The sequence below is a fragment of the Mya arenaria genome, chromosome 10 (genome assembly GCF_026914265.1).
Source record: "Mya arenaria isolate MELC-2E11 chromosome 10, ASM2691426v1".
Classification (NCBI taxonomy): domain Eukaryota; kingdom Metazoa; phylum Mollusca; class Bivalvia; order Myida; family Myidae; genus Mya; species Mya arenaria.
Window position 1 is genome coordinate 70,392,116 of NC_069131.1, and position 23,055 is coordinate 70,415,170.

Here is a 23,055-nt window from a genome sequence, read left to right on the forward strand (position 1 = left end):
CATTTATTTTATTGTTTTTATATTAATATTATACAAATACATTACCAAACCAAGTTTTAGAGAAAAATGTTAAAATATAATGATGTAATAGGCAGTTGAAATTTTAGTGTTCGAGATCGAATTCCGCGTGCCGACTCGCCAACCGAAAGACAGATAAAAGTTTCCAAAATAATCAATTATTCCAATTAATGATAATCTCATAATATTCATATAACTAAAACACACTCATAAAAATGAAAAAGTTCATGAAAATATTTACTTATTGTTCAATTGAATAAAGACAATATGTCAGTGAAATGGCTGTCTCCCTTCGCCAACCGAAAGACGATTTAACGCAGGTAAAAATAACTTATTAGTTGTTGTATTATGAAAATGATTATGAATTTGGATTCAAATAATAGCATTTATATTCTTATGGAAATGTTAGATCAATTGTATATACAGCATTTGAAATAATAATTACGCATTAAAGGACCGCATTACGTGTACATTTATAATTGCGGGGGATTTTCACACAAATTGACGGCTAAATAAAAATTTAGTATTAAGTTAACTGTATATATTTGTTCTTACTTCACCTTAAACATATCAATAAATCGTATTTCGGTTGAGAACAGGAGAATGCTCTTATTGGCTAAATAAAGGAAATTCTTTTGTCAAAAAAACTCATTATTTCTAGATATTATTTTATAATTTTTGGCTCCAATGTGTAAAATCATCAAATATATATGAACATTAAAAATAAATACAATAGCAAGCGTCTTTCGGTAAATTTCTATCATATTTACTCCAGTTTAACCATATATATCCATAAATCGTATTTCGGTTGACGACGGGAGATAACACTATTTGACTAAAAAAGGGAAATTCTTTTGTCAATAAAGTCATTATTTCTAAATATTTTTTTATAATTTTTGGCTTCAATACGTATAATCATTATATATACAAGATTATTTAAAAATAAATGCATTAGAAGGCGTCTTTCGGTAACTTTCATGCGTATTTCGGTAATTTTATCCGTCTTTCGGTAAATAATCGTATTTCGGTAAGTCTAGGGACCCGACGCTTTTGTTTGGAAACCAACGTCTGTGAATAAGCGTCCAGTGACTTTGATGTTCAAAACATGTTTAAAATTTTTATTTGTACACAAGTAAACAATTTGGGTGAATTTTAAGAATGACACAATCAATTGTCGTTCAAGGTAGGTTTCAACTGTAATCAAAATCCTGGTACATCCGGAAAACACCGGAAAATAATAATATCATGATTAAATTATGAACTCTAAACCAGCCACCATGGTAACATGTTACATGGTACAGGCTCAGAATGCAACCTGTGCAGGGATCTTACACATGACTTGAAATTCAGGTGCTATCCTAGTCCACCTAAATGGCTGTCAACGAATCTTTTGACAATGTTGTTTTAATATGGCAGATTCGTGACGTCCACCATCCCAACAAAAAGTACCGAACGGTCCTTGCGCAGATAATCTTCGCGGCCACAATTTTGAAATTATCTCCGTTATAAATTCAAATTTCTACGAAAATATTATTGCCTACTTTTAAACACATATTTATTTATGTCGCTATGCAAAAAAACATGTTCAGTACATGTGTCGATTTTTTTATCAAGTGTCCCGATATCTGTAAATCTGGGACAAATCTGACAGGTTGTGTACATGTATAACGGTATTCCTGACCAAGAATATATTTATGTGAAAATAACGACTCTAATGACAAATTAAATCCAGTTTAGATCACTGTCGGGTATATATTGAACAACGTTGTCATTAATTATTATTCAACATCGATGCATAATATAACTATTTATTCTTTCGCTCAGTGATAAATGGTAGAGAGTTGTAGCGTTACAGGGATACATAAGAAATGTCAAAAAAAAAAAAGTATCCCTGATTGCTCATTATTGTAGCTAGTGCTATCCCATCTGAACTTATCAGCATATTTATGTTTCTTAAGTAAACCATGTGGAAAGCCAGTGATTTTTTCGGCCCTTTCTGGGATCATAACTTTGCCCCATTCCGCTCTTTAAAAATATATTTGCTCCCTCCCCAAAAAATCCCCGTAATTACAAATAAATAAATAGCAAAATCACAAAAATTTAGTGACATTAATTGATATGTCAATAGGTTTGTTGAATATAGGGTTTGACAACAAGTTGAACATTTTATGCATTGATCATGTTAGTAATAGTATTTTTCTCCTTTATACCTATGAGGGGTTAAACACTAGTATGGCCCTATATCGACTGAGCTTACCTATCCTCTGGTTTGTGCAATAAAAACACTCCCACTACATTTTCAATATGCGAGTTACTACTAAGATGTTTATCTTTTCATGTGCAATAATTTGTCCCTGAGATCAGGTCTTTATAGATCTGTACATTGTGGATCACTTGACTTTTAAACAGTTCCTTGTGTAGTCAGGCATTTAAGTAAGTTCCTCATTTGTTGTCAAATACAATGTATCACTGGTTCAGATTATTATGCAGCCAAATACGAAAATCAAACCTGGGATCCTTGCTCGCAGCTTGCAAGTCAAGTGGTCTTTACCAACTGAGCTATCCTGCCGCAATATTATACACATTTTATACCTGATAACAGTGTTTTCAGACAAATTTGCAGGCGTAGTTTGGCCCATTTCACTATGCTTAATTAGATACTTTTTTCCCCAGGTATAAAAATAAAGTATCCCTATCAATGTCTTGAAATACAAATGAATAAATAAATATTTAAATAAAAATTTCATGCCAAAACCGCTTTTGAATGGAAGAGTTGATGTATCCTAAACAGAAACAAATAGCATTTCGAGACATAATTATGAATAAACGCAAACATCAATATTTTAAAGCTTGTACATGTTTTTCAGTTGGGCAGTGTGGAAACCAGATAGGCTGCAGGTTCTGGGACCTGGCTTTAAGGGAACATGCTGCTGTCAACAAGGTGAGGATAAGTCAACCCAATTTAGCAAGCATTTTATGATATCTGATAAGTTATTATATAACAAGGCTTTACTTTACGTGCAGTTATTAGGTCAATTTCATTTACTGCAAAATATTTTTATAACAAGCACATCAGGTGACATGTATTTCCATTATAACAAAAATGAGAAGAAAATCACTCCCTGATTTCCAGCATGGCACTTATGATGAATCGCTCAGCAGTTTCTTCCGAAATGTTGATGACCGATATGAAGATGCAGATATTCCCCTGGAGCAGGGGCGGGGCAAAATCAAGTCCCTTAAAGCAAGGGTAAGTGCTATAAAAAGTGTTCCAAGGTATACCCTTATATATGTACAGATAATTGTGTCTGCCAAAGGTCAAATATAATGGATAATAACTACAGTTTATCATTCTTGCTTTAGACTGCAAGAAGTCTAGGTTTAATGATAAAATGTCCCACAATGCAAAAGTTACCTTTTACTCTGACCTTGATCTAAATTTCTTTCACTGCAGGCTGTACTAGTAGATACAGAGGAAAGAGTGGTCAGTGAAATAATAAAAGTGATTGACTTTAAACAGCTCCCTTTGAATCTCTTACGACCTTTAAGCTTGACATTTATTTCACACGCTACTGTTTGATATGGAGGAAAGAGTGGTCAGTGAGAAAGAAAGGCCCTTTACACGAGGTTTTTGACTTTATACAACTCCTTATGATATCTCTAATTTCCTGACCATTTACCTTTGTAGTGACCTTTGACCTTCATAGTGACCTTTGACCTTCGTAATGACCATGACCATTATTTCTCTCCCTGCAGGTTGTACTGGTTGATATAAAGGAAAGAGTGATTGATATAAAGGAAAGAGTGATATGTGGGATAATTAAGGAGCTGCTACTTTAGCATTTTGACTTTAAACAACACCCTTTGATGTTTCATATGTCCTGACCATCATAGTTACCTTGACCTTTTTCTCACCCTACAGGCTGTACTGGTTGACATGGAAGAGGGAGTGGTCAGTGAGATGATGAAAGGGCCGTTACGGGAAGTGTTTGATTTTAAACAGCTCCTTACTGATGTTTCAGGGGCAGGGAATAACTGGTATACATTTAATTTTAATTCATTAATTTTCAGATTTAAAATTCTTCTTACACCAGCTGGGGTCTCTGTAGCTGTCAAAACTAAGTTAATGTTGCTTAACAAGGATATGAATTACTACGAAATTAAAGCAATTGTTAAATGGTGTTTTCCACCATTTTGGGAAGGGGGTCAGGGTCTTTTTGTCTTAAGAAATTTTGACTAAAATTGTGATTTCCAAATAAATCTAGAAATGAACAAGTTTGCTTTAAAACGACATACAGAAAAGGAAAGGTAATGTGATAAAGGTGGGGCTTAAGAGTACATTACAAAAGAGAATGATACAAATAAAAACATCTTGTACAAAAACAGTTTGAGGGTCTATTTCTTTGATGAAAAAAATAAATATAATCCTTCTCCAGGGCGGTTGGGCATAAGATGTATGGCAGTCAATACCGGGAGCAGCTAAGTGACATTATTCGGCGGGCCGCAGAGTTCTGTGACTGTCTACAGTGCTTCTTTATTCTACATTCCATGGGTGGAGGTAGGGTCAAAGACATATATAAATAAACAGAGCTTCTAAAAGATTGGAACCTGAACCTCATTTAAAATAAAGCTTCTGCTTGTTGGTTTTGATCTTCTTTTTTTGTGTTGAAAAAAATGAAGGTATTGTCAAAGCCTTGGTGTTGTCTTCAGAATTGTGTTGTGAAAATTTTATCCATGACCTTAACCAAATTAAACTCAGGACTAATTGTCAATGACAACAGGCACATTTATAGCAAGGCTCATATCTCTAGCTTGAATAATTATCATGCCCCTTCTTTTAATACAATAACAGACGAGCAATAAATTGCTGGGTCTCGTTTTTTCAGTGAATCTAAGGGCAGTAAGTTGGACTATTTCATGAATGGTGTTTGAGTTATATTTGAGTTATAACCAATTGTTTTTGTTTTTCGGACATTAGTTGTCACCACTGCCAACAACATTTGTGGTATAACAATATTCTTTTCACTGAAAAACAGTCATTCATGAAAGTGGAGGTGCAGGAGTTGTTACAGCTCTGCTGGTGTTTGCAGTTGCCATAGATGTGATGAAGTCATTGTTGTGGGAAAAACTCCACCATTTCTATGAACTATTTGAGATGTAAATATAAATCAAGGTGCACTTATGAATAATAACAGTAGTATAGCATCACCCTTACTGAAATATATGATGGAGTTATGCTCTTTGCTTGACTATTAAAGAAAAAAAGGACAGAGATGTGTTGCATAGGGATAGAACTACATGTATTTTAGAGTACCACATAAGCGCCTAAATCACCAAAGTAAGCAACAACTTCTATCAAAATAGCACAAATAGCACTATCCGTTTAAAATAGAAGTTTTATACCATTAAAAAATAGCAAGAAAGTTTAACCCCCATCCCCAGAAAATAAACATGTTTTTTACAAATTATTTCATATTTTCTATCCAACAACATGAAATTGAAATAGGGTTAGCTGAGAGGTAGCCAAGTTCTAGTCACAGGGATCAAGGTAACGCTCTATGCTAACGTTCTGTTGCATAGGATTTTGTTGTAAAGGGCTCGATAGTTTACAGCCTTCACATCTCCACCCAGGTTTTACACCAGGTTTTAGCATCTGCTTCCATTTCCTTGTTCCGATTAATAATGGATGAGACTTGATTTTACCAAAGTTTGTGGAGTAGTACAATACTACAGTATAGAATAAATCATTTTTACTTTAAACATTTTAACATTATATATTTTACAACGATTGTGAAGGAAGCTATGATAGCTTATACTTAGTCACTCTCGTTGGCACGATGTTGCGCGAGAGTGTGGTCTTGGGTTGTGGGGGAAACCGGAGTACCCGTAGAAAACCCACTTGTCCGGCTTGGTGACCACTAACCAAACTCACATGCTAATCATTTTTAGTTGTCTGATTTTCGAAGAAAAAGTTTAGTAATTCTCATATTCTTGGCATTTTCGGATTACAAAAACATGAACCTTTGACACTACTCAAAAATCATTCTAATATACAGTCATCAAAATTAGACTTTTTAATGAACTGGCCTGAATTCTTATGCTATTGCTTGGCATCAAATTTTTAAACAAGCCCTGCTTTGTAAAATTCAGAATTTGAGCAAGCCCAGATCACATTTTACCAGTGCAGGTTTGCCAGAAGCAATAAGAACATGTTCAACAAGGCCCACCACTCTGGACCACTTAAAGCTCTGCTACGCCCTTTTATTAATAAATGATGAAAAACATAAATGATGTATAAACTCTTTCACAAGGAAAGGAAGCTTAAACTACAGATTCAATTTGATAGTTTTATTTTATGTTAACAGACAAAGAAAACTAACTAAACAATCTTAAAACTTGTTAGTTCATTAAACAAACCTCTAACATTTTTGGACGTAAGCATTAAAATTTTGTCTATACTGGGTATAACTATAAATCTTGGTGGTTCACCATATTATTTTAAAAAAAGATATGAAAAACTATGAGAAATATGTGTGGAGAAATTTTCTTTCTGATTACATTTCAAAAGTTCACTTAAATACAAGTAGGTACATAGTTCTATATTGCACACAAATGGATGGATTAAATACGGATACAAAATTTAGCACTTTTGTCGACATGGCATTACCAGACTGAAAACTCCTTTACAATACTATAGAGAATTTTTAAAGAACTCCACCATACCCTCTCAATATTACCAGACCTGGCTTGTAACAATAGTCAAATTTGTTGCGTGAATTCTTGACTTTTGAGTCTTAATTAATATGCTTTTGTAAAAACATGAAATGCTACACATAAATGCATTATAAGGTTATGAATATACATTAATTACCGTAACTGTGACACAAGTATGTATATCTTATCACAGAAAATCAAAGGCACAGTATAATAATATTGCATTGAATTGTATTTACATAATTAAATAAATATCATTTCAAGAACAAGAGCTGTCTCTGTGAGCTGTCACAGAGACAGCACGCTTGACTATTCCGCCACTTTTCAATATTGTATTTACATTTAATTAAATATCACTTCAAGAAAAATGGTTAGCGAACAGTTGTTAACAGAATCAACATCAGTATAATTTTATATGTACATGATCATGATACTAAACGCAATGGTGACATATAAACATGGACACACCATGATATATCATACACAATATAAGGCCATACCTTATTGTTTCTATGTTCAATGTCAGGTTCTGATTTCAAAACCTTACTACCTAGCCGGCAGGCAAAAAAGTGCCTTGAAAAAATATCTTAGTGTCTGAGCCGACAAGCACTTATTGGATTTTACCATGAAAACTTACTGATCTACAATTTTGAGTTTTGGTATGGCCTAATGAAAAATAATCATTTTGGCATGGCCCTATGGAATAAGAGTACGTTGTTAAGTGTGAAAACATTAATGGAAAAGCTGGATTTCTTTGCACCAGCACATTGTGACAACTACAATTTATTGCATATAGAGAAGTTTAAATAAAAATAACAATATGAGCAAATCTCTGAAGATATGAATGCCCTAAAATATCCAAAGGAAATCATGAATGTAAACAGCAAGGTTAAAACTGCCCATGAATTGAAAAACAACTTGCAATGTTGGTCTCACGAAGTACACTGTGTAATATTGTGTGGATGAATGTGACAACTAATATGATCGCTGCCAAGGAGAACATAAGCATGCAAATGCCCAAATAAATGCATCTTTAGTTCTGAGCACCAAATGTTAGAATCCGACTCTTTTATCACCCCGCCACTTGTAGACTCGAACTTGGGCAAAACCCATCCCGTGAAGCAACACTGCTACATTGTTGTTTGTCGTTACACCAACATTTATGGGCTTCACGTCTGGGCCTATTTCATTGGTGTTCTGAACTAGTGTAGTGTAATACGCTCCCTTAATTGTAAACACTTCTACTCGGTTGTTATTTGAGTCTGCAATGATCACATTATCATCAGAGTCACACGCTATGCCCAAAGGTGTGTCAAGTTGGCTATGCCGATCACCATGGCTACCAAAGCTTCTCTTGAACTGACCTTGAACATTGTAGAGCTTCAAACAATGATTCCCCGTGTCAGAGACAATGAAGTAGTCCTTACTGGTTGAGGTCACAAACTGTGGCTGCATGAAATGTTTATCGCCCCTGCCCTTCCAGCCGATCTTCACTGAAAACTTTTTCTGTTCAGTGAAAACTAGCACATTATCAGCAACCAGATTTGTGACTACAATGTGGTTTGATGGCGTCACTGCTATTCCACTGGACTGGTCAAACTTAAAATGTTGACCTATAGCTTGGAGTTGCTTCCCCTCCATCGTGTAAAGTCTCATGATTGCAGAACCTGATTTACTCACAGCAACTACGATATTTCCGTCTTTGGTCAGGGCCACATCATTCACAGTGCAGTCAAGGTTAAACCTGGTCTTCAACTCACCTCTACTGTCAAACACAAAAATCCTGTTTCCACCTCTATCAGAGATGACAAAGTCATCTACAACACTAACTGCAAGCCCAAATGGCTTTAAAAAGCTGTTTATTTCTGGCCCATATTTTCCAAATTCTAGTAACATTCCCTTTGTGCAGGGCCCAGAGTGTTCAGTGGACAATTGAGGGTACAAGTTACTTTGCTGATTTGTGTCTTTTGGACTGTTTCTTCCATCCATTGGTTTGCCAACAAACTCATATGGAGAGGTAGGGGCCTGACTATTATGACTATGAGTGGTTTTGGGAACTGGCAAGTATGCGGAAATGTCTGATATTGCACTGCCGACAGCACCAACCACTCCACTAAAACCACCAGAAAGCATCCCTCCCACGTTTAAGTGATGCCTTGAAGGTTGGGCATTGTTCTGTTGTCCATTATTGTGACCATCATTATGCTGGTTTTCACTAGTTTGCTGTTGCTTCTCATTTTGAGGTGTAGGGCTGACACTTTTTGGCCTCTCTGGTCTTGGAGGAGCTTGTTTGTCCCCCTGGGGCAAAGAAGTTGGTGACACGCCCCTGGGTAAAGGTCTAGGGGATGGTGTGCGGGATTTTGCCCTTGGTGAAACTCTGCCTCCTGAAGATATAGACCTGGGAGCAGGGACAGGCCTGTACCCCTGACCTAGCTGATGCGTATTATCCTGGGAGGGAAGGGGAGGGGCTGCAGGCTTTACAGGACTGCCCTCCTCAACAGTATCACTTAGACTGTTTACCATGTGGTTGTCTGGAAATCCTGCAAAAAAGATAAACAGAATTGATTAGTTTTGCAATTAAATATTTGCATGAAACATTGGTCTGTTGTTTGTTTTTACAGCATGTATACAAAAGAAGTCATTGGTGGACCATCTTAAAGAATCAAATTAAAGCACTTAAGAAAATTCAAAGTTCATGTTCCTGTAATTTGGATTTTCAAGATGAGCAGTCTCTTGAAGTGCTCACTGTTTTATGTGTACAAAGGTAAAATGTTATAAAACGGGAATTCTTACACCTTCAATGCCATATACTACTGTATTGTAAGCCTTAGGGATTGTTCTATAAAAGTCTTATGTTGACTGATGTAATGCATTAATATACCTTGCACTCCATGCTGAGGAACAAAGACCTCAGTTCTACACACAGGACAGGGGAATTTCCCCACACCCCCACATGCACCTCCCACATAGTCGGCCAGGCATTTCAGGCAGAATGTGTGGATACATGGCAAGGCCTTGGGGTTTGTGAAGTTGTTGAAACATATCGGGCATGTCAGGTAATCTTCCCGAATCCTGCTGCGTAATGTCATCTTTTGGTTGATATCTGTCATTCTGTCTGTGTGTTATTCTGTTTTTGAAAGTTAATATGTTCCTGTAAAATAAAGTGCAGTAGATTTAGCTATGAATTGGTTTTCATGAACTTTGAAGTGATTACTTCAGGTGGGAGGGGAAATCTGCTTTTTAGAATTTAATGTCTACTAAAGTTGTTGATTGTTAATGTACATACGATAAAATGGTATAAACCTACTTACAGTTACAGTCAGTGTAAGACATTCAAAAATACTGTCTCAGAACTTTTAGATCACCATCATCTCAGTGACTAAAGATCACCAGGAAGTGAGTTATGGCTGTTCTTTTTCACATGTGTGTATTTTATATATTTTGATTTGTGAAACCTGCTGCTTTTATATTTGATTATGCATATGTATATTGTGTAAGGTTAGTTTTATTCTTGTAAGTGAACATAGTATTTTTAATCAAAGGTTTTTATTTGAATAGAAATCATTTGACAATCTTTAAGAGCACTTACGCTGGAGTAAAGTTCAATGGCGAAAGTTTGTTTACATGGGGTACCTCTTTTAGAAGAGCAGTATAAGGTTACACCCAACTAATACAAATACAGTTTTAATTATTTCAAATATAATAAGGGTATATTCTTTTGAACTATATATATTAACAAAGAAATAAATTGTCAACTTAATTTAACACATAAACATACTACAATTGTTACAATACAAAATATAACTACTAAAATAAGAATATTCAGAAGAAGAGCAGGCAAAGTCATAATATTCCTGCAAGTCAATAGGCTATTATTATTTAAGCCCTATATTTGAAACAGTAAATGATAAGTTTTATTTTCCATTTTTTAATGTTTGTTAGGAGTGAAATTTTTTTTTTTTGGGGGGGGGGGACTGTAAAACAATAAAAAAAGGTTTGTTTCATAATTTTACATTGATTTTTCAGTATTAAAATGGAAAAAATGACATGTATACCAGGGTAATGTCTTCATTCTGATTTTGTTTCAGGTACTGGATCAGGTGTTGGGACATTCATTTTAAATCTCCTGGAAGATGAGTACCCAGACGTTTACAGGTAATTATGTTGGATTCAAAGGGGGGATTCAAATATTTGTCAGGTTGAAGCGTTATGCATTAAAATTTTCCAAATTCAAAATGCCAAGCCTTTGCTAAATTTTTACTTGGAAAGCTTATGTTACTTTTACACTCCTAACAAAGCATTTTTATACACTTTATATTGCTCTGTATTAACTTTGGCATATGTAAACCAACCATCACCAAAATAAAAAAAAAATACCACTTTCTAACTCCAGCAAATTTGCACACTAATAATCACCAAACATGATCAGAATGTTTATGAATTATGGCCCTTAAGTTGATTAAAAAATAAAATAATTGACAGTGGCCTTTTTCTGAGTTTCTTAAATGTACACAAATAATCATCAAACGTGGTCGCACAACTATTGTCAAAATATTTCGGATTCAATAACTAGTCCCAGTCACTCCAGAGTTATGGCCCTTGATTTGACAAAATATTTTACTTTTAACAGTACCTACTCCACCTTTCGCAATTGTCACCAAATATCTCCTAAAAGCAAAACTAGTGTAAGTGTGATAGTAAGTGATCTTGCTGTGGAAATAATTTCACTCAGAAACTGAATGTTCATACAGTTTTTTCCTGCTATCACCCCTTCAATGACCGGGTAAAGGTCATCTGGATGAACATGACTATAGCATACTGCAGAGTACGATTATAAATACATTGAAATACGGTAATGTGCTATGAGTACAATGTTTTAGCTAACCTTGCCTAGAATTGCTTTCTCACTTGCTGGTTAAACTTCCGCGAACTCTGTCTCCATCAATGTATTCTCTATTTACATGTGTTTTCTAGGTTTGTGACAGCGGTATACCCCTCTATAGATGACGATGTTATCACTTCCCCCTACAACAGTGTTCTGGCTATGAGGGAACTGACTGAGAAAGCTGACTGTGTTCTTCCAATTGAAAACCAGGTAAATTCGACAGAAAGCCCAAAATTATTAAAACATGTATACTGTATATTGTTTTTATCAAAAGAAGTCAAGTACTTTCACATTGCAGTGTATTACCAACACTTTAACTTTTGGTCTTTTTTCAAAAATTGTTCAAGCTTTATGCATGTTATATTTATGTAAGTATCATTTCTAGCCAGATTTTTCAACGAAAAATTACGGGTTATAGAATGGCGTAAAACTGGGCGGGCGGGTGGGCGTTCACAATTCGGCGTTAAAGTTTTCATTTTATGTAATAAAATCAAGTGTTTTTATCCAATGGTTATCAAACTTGGTCAGACTATTTTAGGCATGTTATCTTTAATATATATGAATATGGGTCATCTCGGGTCAAAAACTAGGTCACTAGGTACAATCTTTAGAAGAAATATTTCACGGTAATAAATTCAACAATTTTTTTCATATCTTGATGAAACTTGGTCAGAATATTTGTCTGCATAATATCTTGCTGATATTTTAATATGGGTCAACCCGGGTCAAATTCTTGGTCACTTGGTCAAATCTTTCCACATCATAGATTCAACAATTTTTGTCAAATCTGTATGAAACTTGGTCAGAATATTTGTCTGCATAATATCTTGAAAGTTCTTTAATATGGGTCATCCCCGGTCAAAATCTAAGTCACAAGGTCAAATCTTAGGAGAAAGAATTCCACGGTCATAAAAATTCATTAATTTTTGTCAAATCTTTATGAAACTTGGTCAGAATTTTTGTTTTCATGTTGCCTTAAACATTTGTGAATATGGGAAACCTCAGATAAAAAAAAATAGGTCACTAGGTCAAATCTTAGGAATTATTTTCCCGATGTCATAAAAAAAATGAAATCTTAGATGATAAAGTGTGTCATCTAGGGTCAAAAACTAGGTCTCTGGGACAGATCTTTTTGGAAAAGCTGATGTAATTAAAAAATTGATTTTTCCTCTCACAGTGGAATAGTTTCTGTTGATCAGGTTATTTGTATGAACGATATCTCCGATAAGTATAAATATGGGTCTTTTTGGTTAAAAATACTAGGTCACTACCTCCACTACCTCAAATCCTGGGTTTGCAAAATTGCATCGTCAAAGAAAAAATCCGGCTTTAATGCAGCGTTGCCGCATTGGCGTCTTGTATATATATATTGCATTTATTGATATTATGATTTATGTCTAGTGATTTATGTCTAGACTGTTTATCTTGGATTGGTGGCCTATGTTGACTATAATAAAAAAGGTTGATTTCAGATGAGATAATATGCTATAATCATTTTACCATTGAAAAAATGTGTTTAGCAAGGGCCATTTCTCTTACTCTGGCTACGATTGTTGAGTTTTGCCTAGAAATGGGCAAGAATGCATTTAAAAATAGAGGGAAAAGATAATAAAATGAGATTAAGTTTGTTTCTGAAAGAAATCACAAACATTTCCATACAAAAGCGGTTTGCAGGTAGGGTCCCATTTTGTGGTGAAACAATTAAAAAAAAAGATTCTAATTTTGGAAGAAAGTTTGATATTTGAAACCATTTTCTTGTTTCCTACAGGCCCTGGTAGGCCTGGTCAACAAGATCAACCAAGCCCTTCCCCCGACAAAGACGGGCAAACGTATGTACACCAGTGTTGGTGGTGATGTCAAGAGGGGGAGCGCTATTTCGGCTGCAGAGGGGGGCGTGGTCGGTCAGGCCAATGAGAAACCCTTTGACACCATGAATAACATTGTTGCCAATTTACTGCTTAATATGACCAGGTATGGAACTATTTTCTGGATTAAATAAAAAAGTTGGTGAAAATTTATACATCATTTTAGCTAATGTTAAGTATGGATTGACTGTAATGTTTATGCAAGGGATGATACGTTGTAGGCACATGAAATTTAAAAATAAAGAAATACAGAAAAAAAATATTACTATTTTTTTTTATTAAAAAAGCTAAAAATTTCAGTGATGAAGTCTGTTTCTCAGAAGTCCGCTAGGAAAATGTGATGGAAATATAACTGTTTTGAGGTTTAAGAAAAAATATTTGTAATAGGATGAAATGTTTATATTATCATTATTAATTATTTTGTTTCAGTTCAGCGAGATTTGAGGGATCCCTAAATGTAGATTTAAATGAGATTACGATGAACCTAGTGCCATTTCCACGACTGCACTACCTCGTGTCTAGCCAGTCCCCGCTATTCACACTGTCTGATGTCAATCTGCCACCTAGAAGGTAAAAGTCTTATGTATTTCTGCCCAATTTCAATAAAAATTATCGCTGGCAACATACTTGTCAATGTACCAGTAGGCCCAGCTGAACACAGTCAGTATATGTCTTGTCTAAGCTTCTTAGATTCTGATACGCTCATAAGGCTCCTGTCAAGTCTAAGAGTGATTCTCTTTGAAACACATTTATAACCCATTATTATTAGGGATGGCAACAGGTACCCGAGTACTCGATCCATCGTCAGAGTACTTGAGTACCAAATCACTACTCGAGTACTCGGAAAAAAATAAAAAAAATCTATAAAAATCACACAATACAAGATTTACAGACGAAGTATCAGATCTGGTTATTTGCCAAGAGGACAATTTGCGGTCATTTTAATCCCCGCTGTGTACACAATTGACCCTAATAAATTAGTTGAGAGTTGTTGTGAGAGTTGCAAACTGTCAACAAAGGGCCCCTTTTTCCAATTAGCACTGATGTCAATTAGCGAAGTTTTGATAGCGGTACTTTCATCTACACAATTCTATTATTTACTAATTCGAGACCTTTCACCATACAATGCCCTAGTAAAGGGCATGAACACAATGCTAAAGGTCATTTTTCTGTTAAGTACATAAGGAAAGTCTAATTTAAAGATGAAAATGACCAATTATACGACCAATGCGCAATATACATTATGAACGATACATGTATACACGATCTTGTCTTTCCCGAAAACAAATTCAATTTTTCCGAGTAATCGAGTACCTGAGTACTCGATCAAAAGATTGTCCGAGTACTCGAGTACCAATTTTAATACTTGTTGCCATCCCTAATTATTATGCAGGTCAAGCTTGCAACTTTAATGTACAACATAATTATTTTTCATTAGCAGCACTTTTACTGGAAAGATAGATATGTAATCTAGGCATGGTTTACAAACATCTATTCATTAATGCAAATCTAACACATGTTTTACAAAAAAGTTTCAACACACTCTTACTTCTAGGTTTTTATAAGATATGACTATAAAAGGCTGTATAAATAGCTCTTAATAATATTGTTGTCATGACAATTCTGACCACTCACCCTCAAATGTATAGACTGTCAATGTCCCACCTAAATCATTACATACATAGCTGGATTTTTTTTTTTTAATGAGATTCACTTGGCAAGTGTTGAAATGAAATGACTTGTTAATTTAAAAGGAAATTGTCGAATAGGATTTATATTTTATCAATGAAGATGTAAAACCGATTCAAACTTTGAACCCACTGAAAGAAAATTGGATTTAAAAACACATGTACATGTATAATTATACATTACTAACATGTATCAACACCTCCATATGTGTAACAAATTGATAACACTCAATTGAGCTTGTAACCTTTATGTTGTAGACTTGACCAGATGTTTTCGGATGCGTTTTCCCGGGACTATCAGCTGTTACGTACCGACCCAAAACACAGCCTTTATCTGGCCTGTGCTCTTATGGTGCGCGGGAATGTCGAGGTGTCGGATGTGCGTAGGAATATAGAAAGGTGGGAGGCAGTCTTCAATTACATTATAAGTATTTGATTGAAGGACTAACAATTAATTATTTTCTTCTGTTCCCTTGGTCGGCCAGTCCTACCCGCTCATCCATTTGGACACTGAAAGTTGGAAGATGAACATGCATCCTGTCACTTATTCCTACTCTTATTTCCAAGTTTTAATAATTCCAGGTTTTTTATGCCCCCAAAGGTGGGCATATTAAAATCGCACCGTCCGTCCGTCCCTCCTTCTGTTCGTCCGTGTGTCCGGCTCAATAACTCGTCTCCGGGCTGTAACTTCCCCTTGTATGGACAGATTTTAAAATAACTTGCCACATGTGTTCCACATGCCAAGACGACGTGTCGCTTGCAAGACCCGTGCCCCTACTTCAAAGGTCAACGTCACACTTAGTCTTTATTCACAATGGAGTGCTGCATATAGGACATAGAGTATAGGTTGTCGTGTCCGGGCTGTAACTTTCCCTTGTATGGACTGATTTTAAAATAACTTGCCACATGTGTTCCACATACCAAGACGACGTTTCGCGTGCAAGACCCGTGTCCCTACCTCTAAGGTCAAGGTCACACTTAGTGTTTATTCACAATGGAGTGCTGCATATAGGACATAGAGTATAGGTTGTCGTGCCGGGCTGTAACTTTCCCATGTAAAGACAGATTTTAAAATAACTTGCCACATGTGTTCCACATACCAAGACGACGTGTCGCGTGAAAGACCCGTGTCCCTACCTCAAAGGTCAAGGTCACACTTAGTCTTTATTCACAATGGAGTGCTGCATATAGGACATAGAGTATAGGTTGTCGTGTTCGGGCTGTAACTTTCCCTTGTATGGACAGATTTTAAAATAACTTGCCACATGTGTTCCACATACCAAGACGACGTGTCGTGTGCAAGACCCATGCCCCTACCTCAAAGGTCAAGGTCACACTTCGTGTTTATTCACAATGGAGTGCTGCATATAGGACATAGAGTATAGGTTGTCGTGTCCGGGCTGTAACTTTCCCATGTATGGACAGATTTTAAAATAACTTGCCACATGTGCTCCACATACCAAGACAACGTGTCGCGTGAACGACCCGTGTCCCTACCTCTAAGGTCAAGGTCACACTTAGAGTTTATTCACAATGGAGTGCTGCATATAAGGACATAGAGTATAGGTTGTCGTGTCCAGGCTGTAACTTTCCCTTGTATGGACAGATTTTAAAATAACTTGCCACATGTGTTCCACATACCAAGATGACGTGTCGCGTGAACGACCCGTGTCCCTACCTCTAAGGTCAAGGTCACACTTAGGTGTTTATTCACAACAGAGTGCTGCATATAAGGACATAGAGTATAAGTTGTCGTGTCCGGGCTGTAACTTTCCCTTGTATGGACAGATTTTAAAATAACTTGCCACATGTGTTCCACATACCAAGAAGACGTGTCGCATGACAGACCCGTGTCCCTATCTCAAAGGTCAAGGTCACACTTGGGTGTTTATTCACAATGGAATGCTGCATATATAAGGACATAACAGTGTCGGTTGTCAACTATGGGTGGTATTTTTTTATGTTTAGAGGCAATTTAAAATAACTTGCCATATGTATTTGACATGTAAAGGCAAGATCAACTTTTCATGTACTGACCTTGTTCATAGGTCAATGTCACAATCGAGGGCATTCGTCACATACTGTGACAGCTCTAGTTTAATATGTTTTTACCAAGCCAGACAAATGGTTTTCTTCCGGGTACACTGGTTTTCCCCACAAGACTATCCTCTCGGGTAAAATCAGCCCAACAAGAGTGATTAAAATAATGTTTTTCACAATTAAATTAGTTCTGTTTAAATTAAACTAATAATTGCAGGTTAAAGCCCAGTCTGAAGTTTATCCATTGGAACACGGAGGGTTGGAAGACGGGGATGTGTTCTGTTGCCCCGGTAGGCCAGTCACATTCCCTGCTCACCCTGGCCAACAATACATGTATACACAACAACTTTACCGAACTCAAGGATAGATTTGTGAAACTGTACAAGAGAAAGGTATGAGGCATCTATAAACATATAAAATATATCTAATATCTTCTGTAAAACTTTGTATCTAATCATTATGTCTACCCTTTCACAGAAAGGGAGAAATACTGTATTTGTCATTATTCTTCTTGTTTATAATGTCTGATTATTTTTATTTTTATTCAACCAAGTTTTGTCCGTTGCAGAACTCAAAAACTACTTGAAGGAGTTCATCGAAAACTTCTAACATAAATAGATACTGATGTGATGTTGTGCACCTTGCAAGAATTATAACTCTTAAGGCACTTTATTGTAGTTATCTTTCCTTGTTCATTTTTTGATAATGCAAACTTTGTCCAGACACTTACTCAAAAACTACTTGAAGCAATTGATAGAAACTTGGTACATGGATAGAAAGCAATACAAAGGTGTGCACCTTGTAAGAATTATAACTCTTTGGCACTTTATTTCAGAGTTATCTCACCTTGTTCATTTCTCAAAAACTGCTTGAAGAAATTGATTCAAACTTGGAACATAGATAGAAAGCAATGCAAAGGTGTGCACCCTGCAAGAAATAAATGGGGCACTTTATGTAGAGTTTTCTCCCCTTGATTATTAATACACTGCTAATGTAAAAACTTTTTTACGGTACCTCTTCAATATTATCTCTCTTTAACTAACCTCCCTTTTAAGGGCAAACATCGGTTTTTGAAGGCGAGGCTCCCAAATAACATTATAGTTATTCTTACGTTCTAAGGTTTCAACTTGATGTTATATTCTGACATGTCAATGTTCAGTTTTGTAATGCAATTTATCCATTTACAACAATAATGCTATGAAGTCGTCAGACATTCACTATTTAAAAATACCAGACAGTCTAATTTCTCAAGGAGTATCCAATTATAACAGTTTAATTCTCTGGTAAAAAATCTTAATTTGTCTGGGGGGTTTTGTGTGTTATTTTTCAATTTGTGCTTAAAGTCAGCTATAGGCCTTGCTATATATACATGTACACCAGTATATGGTCTCTGGTTACATGTGTACTAAGTTACATTTCTTAATATAGCTATTTTTGAGTAAAGACCAAGGTTCAAGTTTTTAAACAACAACAAAAACAACAACACCACGGCTATGCCAATGAGCTAAAAATACCAGTACTTGGAATATTTATTTCTTTACCTCTAGGGCACATATTCACAATAACAGTTAATTCATTGAGATGTCTGAATTATACTTGAGATGGAAATGTCTAAATTATACTTAGGTCTGGAATTAGTACCCTCTTCAATATTGTTATATAACATAATGTTTAATGTTTGGATATATTTCCCATCATTCCAGGCCCACGTTCACCACTATACAACCGTTGACGGTATGGAAATGTCTGATTTCTCTGAAAGTCTTGAATCTATCAACTCCATCATCCAGGAATACTCGGACCTTGAGAAACAGATGAATAACCCTCCCCCACCCGAGCCCAGGCTTCAGGTCTTGACTTGACGGAGGAGAAGTGTACTTGAACATTGACAAAATCCAGCTCCCTTTTGAACAGAGGCTATAGGTCTTGATAAGATGGAGAAGTAATATTCAATAGCACAGTAGACTAAGTCAATTTGGTTCGATAAACAAACATGGATGGCTGACAGTCGAAGATGCCAACATGATGGTTTGTGCAACAATGGATGAAACCAAGATATGATAATGGACATATTAGGAAGTCTGTTGTGAAACCAACAAAGCAGGCTTACAGTTTGTATAACTCAACTCATGGTTGGGGCAAAAAAAGTCTTAAAAAAGATGCCGAAAGAAGCATGGTGGGGCATCCTGGAGCACTTTGTCCTTTCAGTCCCAATCATGATAGCATGGTTTCAGAACACCATTGCCCAGACAAGTAGTATATAATCCTCCTTGCTGAACGGATAACGGATTATGTACAGAGTAAACCATTCCACTTTGTATTCCTGAAGTTAACTCAACATTGAATCGATGTTAAAGCGCCCAATCAACTAGAATATCCGTAAAAGAACACCCTTCTCATGTCGATGTTTCACACAACCTCAAAAACTTTACAACAGAGAATGGATCATAGACAAAACAAACCTTCCTACTCTGTATGACCAATGTTAACTCAACGTGATTCCAGTCCAGGGTTCAAGTGCCAAATTAACAAGAATATTGATTGAAAACAACATTCCCACGTCAATGATTCACACCATTTCCAGACCACAAGCACTCTGAACAGGTCATGGACAAAGAAAACAGTACTACTCCAGTTTCAATACTTCCATGTATTTAAAGAAAATGAAACATTATTGTGTTAAATTCTGATTCGTTATATTTATGTCTCCCCCTCTCTGGGGGAGACATATTGTTTTTGCCCTGTCCGGTAGTCCGTCAGTCCGTCAGTCTGTCCGTACGTCACACTTCGTTTCCGATCGATAACTGGAAAACCGCATGACCTAGGATCACCAAACTTGGTAGGGAGGTTGGTCGTGAGGTGTAGAGGATCTCTATTGTTTTTGGGGTCACTAGGTCAAAGGTCAAGGTCGCGGCGACCCCCAATATAAAAAACATTTCTGCTCAAAATCTTGAGAACGGTTTGACCTAGGTTCACCAAACTTGGTAGGGAGGTTGGTCATGAGGTGTAGAAGATCCCTATTGTTCTTGGGGTCACTAGGTCAAAGGTCAAGGTCGCGGCGACCCCCAATGTAAAAAACATTTCCGCTCAATATCTTGAGAATGGTTTGACCTAGGTTCACCAAACTTGGTAGGGAGGTTGGTCATGAGGTGTAGAGGATCCCTATTGTTTTTGGGGTCACTAGGTCAAAGGTCAAGGTCGCGGCGACCCCCAATATAAAAAACATTTCTGCTCAAAATCTTGAGAACGGTTTGACCTAGGTTCACCAAACTTGGTAGGGAGGTTGGTCATGAGGTGTAGAAGATCCCTATTGTTTTTGGGGTCACTAGGTCAAAGGTCAAGGTCGCGGCGACCCCCAATGTAAAAAACATTTCCGCTCAATATCTTGAGAATGGTTTGACCTAGGTTCACCAAACTTGGTAGGGAGGTTGATCATGAGGTTTAGAAAACTCCTATATTTTGGGGGGTCACAAGGTCAAAGGTCAACGTCGCTGTGACCTCTAATGTAAAAAAATATTTCCGTGCAATATCAGGAGAATGCTTTGATCTAGTTACATTTTATACCAGTTTGATTGATTGGAAGAACTGATAAGATGTCATAGTATAGCCATGGACAGGATTCTGTGTTTATAAAAAAAAGTCTCCTTAAAGCTTCAACTGAATTTATTATGTCTCCCCAATTAATGGGGAGACATATTGTTTTTGCCCTGTCCGTCAGTACATCCGTCACACTTCGTTTCTGCTCAATAACTAAAGAACGCTTGCACTCAGGAACTTTATACTTGGTATGCTAGTTGGTCATGACTAGTAGATGACCCCTATTGATTTTGAGATCAATAGGTCAAAGGTCAAGGTCGCAGTAGATATTCACTATTTAATACAGGTGAATAAACCAAACTTCACTGTTGGTTTGTCTCCTGTCCATAATTACAAATTTCATGTCCATCTTTTTTTTTCTCAGATACGACCACACAATAGGGGAGACAAGCGCTTTTTCAAAAAAGTAATCTCTAGTTAATTATGCTGTGCTGAAAGCTGGATTATATTTAACATTGATAATGTCTAACTTGTTATCCGCTTTAAATAAAGTTGTTATTGTTGTTACTATTATTTTTATTTTTTTATTATAACCATGTATAGTTAGAATCATTCTCAAACCTCAAGCGATAACCATTCCTGTAGCATAATTTAATATGGATCTTATGCATATTGTTAGGCAGCACTCGTCATGTTATCATAATCAAATCGTATTAAACATGTACACATGTATTATGTTTATAATTGTGTCTAAAAATAGCCATCTTCTCCGGCTCATATTCAATTTCTCCGTATAGCTGAAAATTCCCTTTAGCCAGTTTCCAAAGGTTATCAGAAAGTTCTAAATATCGAAGAATCTTGTAACCACAATTCTATTTACGATTCTCATAAACCTCATTTCCTGGATCATCAGGACATGAACCACTTAGTTAGCGAGGTAACGGTTACAATGAAATTTATACCATAACGAATATTATACTAAATATCCGTAGAAATTCCTTTATATTATTCTGGGCAATGAATGGCCATCCTGGTTATAAATCGAATCCCTTTACCTTAAGGCTTATTCCTGGATTTTGGTGCTTGGAGAGGATACTCATACTTAAGAAATATTACACACCACTGAGGGTCATATGACATTATAAGGACCGCCCAGTCAGCCCCCGAAGGTGTATATGGACCGATGCGTTGGCCGAGGTCCATTCACCTTTGGGGGCTGGCCGGTCCTTATAATGCCATATGGCCCGAAGTGGTGTGTTATATTTCTTATATTGTACCGAACACTTTTTTACCACTTAATAATTTTAAAGTGCCTTTGATGCGTTTTATTAAACAAATCAAATATTTTTTTCTTGCGAAAAAATGTTGTTGTGAAAATTACAAGCAGCACTCAACAGTTAATGACGTCAGCGGTCCATATTGGATACAAACTGGATTCTTATTAAAATACATTAATATACGGACCGATCAACTTTATATTCAAAAAGAAGGGACACATTAATGTAAGGTATAATATTATATGATATGTTGCTGCTTGTTTATCCGTTAACTTGCCATATGATGCAACTATCTGAATGTTAAAGTACAACTTGGAAATAAATGTCTTGACTTAAGTTGACATCTTGTTCTGGTTTATGTGTACCAAGAGAAAACCCTGCAGAATCTACACATTGAACCCACATAACCATATTGTCATAAGACCAGTACAATAGCCTGGAAATGTTACCGCCCGCACTAGGGCAGGGTTTGTCGATGGCGGAAAAATATTGATTTAGTGAAGATCATACCAAGTCAAATTCTGTATGACCACTTCAAAACAAGACAGCCATAGAGCAAATGTCTACATTTGTATGTTCTTTTTTTCAGTCAAACAAGGGTCTGATGATTAAAGCCACAGCTTGGCCCTGCGCTACATTTGCATATTGTCTGGAGCAAGATGTATATCACATATCAAATATCATTTATGGTAAATAGCTTGGAACGGTTGTCAAGTTATGGCCAAAGTATACGATTTTGCATGACAATGCCAACGACAACAATACCAAGACTACCACAATATAGTGATGAAACAATTATCGAGTACTATCGATAAATCGTTGCTGACAGTGTTATGTCAGTGACAATTGATAGTGCTTGTCCAAAATTGATGTGACTAATGTTAATTCCGGTAATTACATTTTTTTGTAAGGCAGTACGTCTAGTAAATGTTCATTTTCGTTGAGTTCATTTTAATAAGGGATATCAACCTCTTACACAATAGTGGTGCCTGCTATTGATGCTGTGACATGTTCTCTACCAAGGCTAAGAC

General features: G+C 36.2%; 2 protein-coding genes across 2 annotated transcripts; one reads left to right on the forward strand and one right to left on the reverse strand.

Annotated features, from left to right (window-relative positions):
- The first annotated feature begins 1,074 nt into the window (after positions 1–1,074).
- LOC128206065 (tubulin epsilon chain-like) lies at positions 1,075–22,313 on the forward strand. The gene is made up of 12 exons (XM_052908197.1): positions 1,075–1,201; positions 2,886–2,959; positions 3,152–3,268; positions 3,941–4,056; positions 4,455–4,576; positions 10,821–10,887; positions 11,707–11,827; positions 13,386–13,588; positions 13,912–14,052; positions 15,429–15,569; positions 17,428–17,602; positions 18,914–22,313. The coding sequence occupies exons 1-12, from the start codon at positions 1,177–1,179 to the stop codon at positions 19,070–19,072; spliced, it is 1,461 nt and encodes a 486-aa protein (XP_052764157.1). The 5' UTR covers positions 1,075–1,176; the 3' UTR covers positions 19,073–22,313.
- Positions 6,370–10,158, reverse strand: LOC128206064 (tripartite motif-containing protein 2-like). The gene is made up of 3 exons (XM_052908196.1): positions 10,044–10,158; positions 9,614–9,883; positions 6,370–9,272 (listed from the first exon to the last, which is right to left on the reverse strand). The coding sequence occupies exons 2-3, from the start codon at positions 9,840–9,842 to the stop codon at positions 7,786–7,788; spliced, it is 1,716 nt and encodes a 571-aa protein (XP_052764156.1). The 5' UTR covers positions 9,843–9,883; positions 10,044–10,158; the 3' UTR covers positions 6,370–7,785.
- Positions 22,314–23,055: the final 742 nt, after the last annotated feature.

What these genes read in the sequence shown, in the direction of transcription:
- LOC128206065 (XM_052908197.1), top strand. Translation starts at nt 1,177, where the DNA reads ATGACACAATCAATTGTCGTTCAAG. An exon ending in ACAATCAATTGTCGTTCAAG is followed by an intron (nt 1,202 to 2,885) that starts GTAGGTTTCAAC and finishes CATGTTTTTCAG; the next exon opens with TTGGGCAGTGTGGAAACCAG. An exon ending in TCAGGGGCAGGGAATAACTG is followed by an intron (nt 4,057 to 4,454) that starts GTATACATTTAA and finishes ATCCTTCTCCAG; the next exon opens with GGCGGTTGGGCATAAGATGT.
- LOC128206064 (XM_052908196.1), bottom strand. Translation starts at nt 9,842, where the DNA reads ATGACAGATATCAACCAAAAGATGACATTACGCAGCAGGATTCGGGAA. An exon ending in TCCTCAGCATGGAGTGCAAG is followed by an intron (nt 9,273 to 9,613) that starts GTATATTAATGC and finishes TCTTTTTTGCAG; the next exon opens with GATTTCCAGACAACCACATG.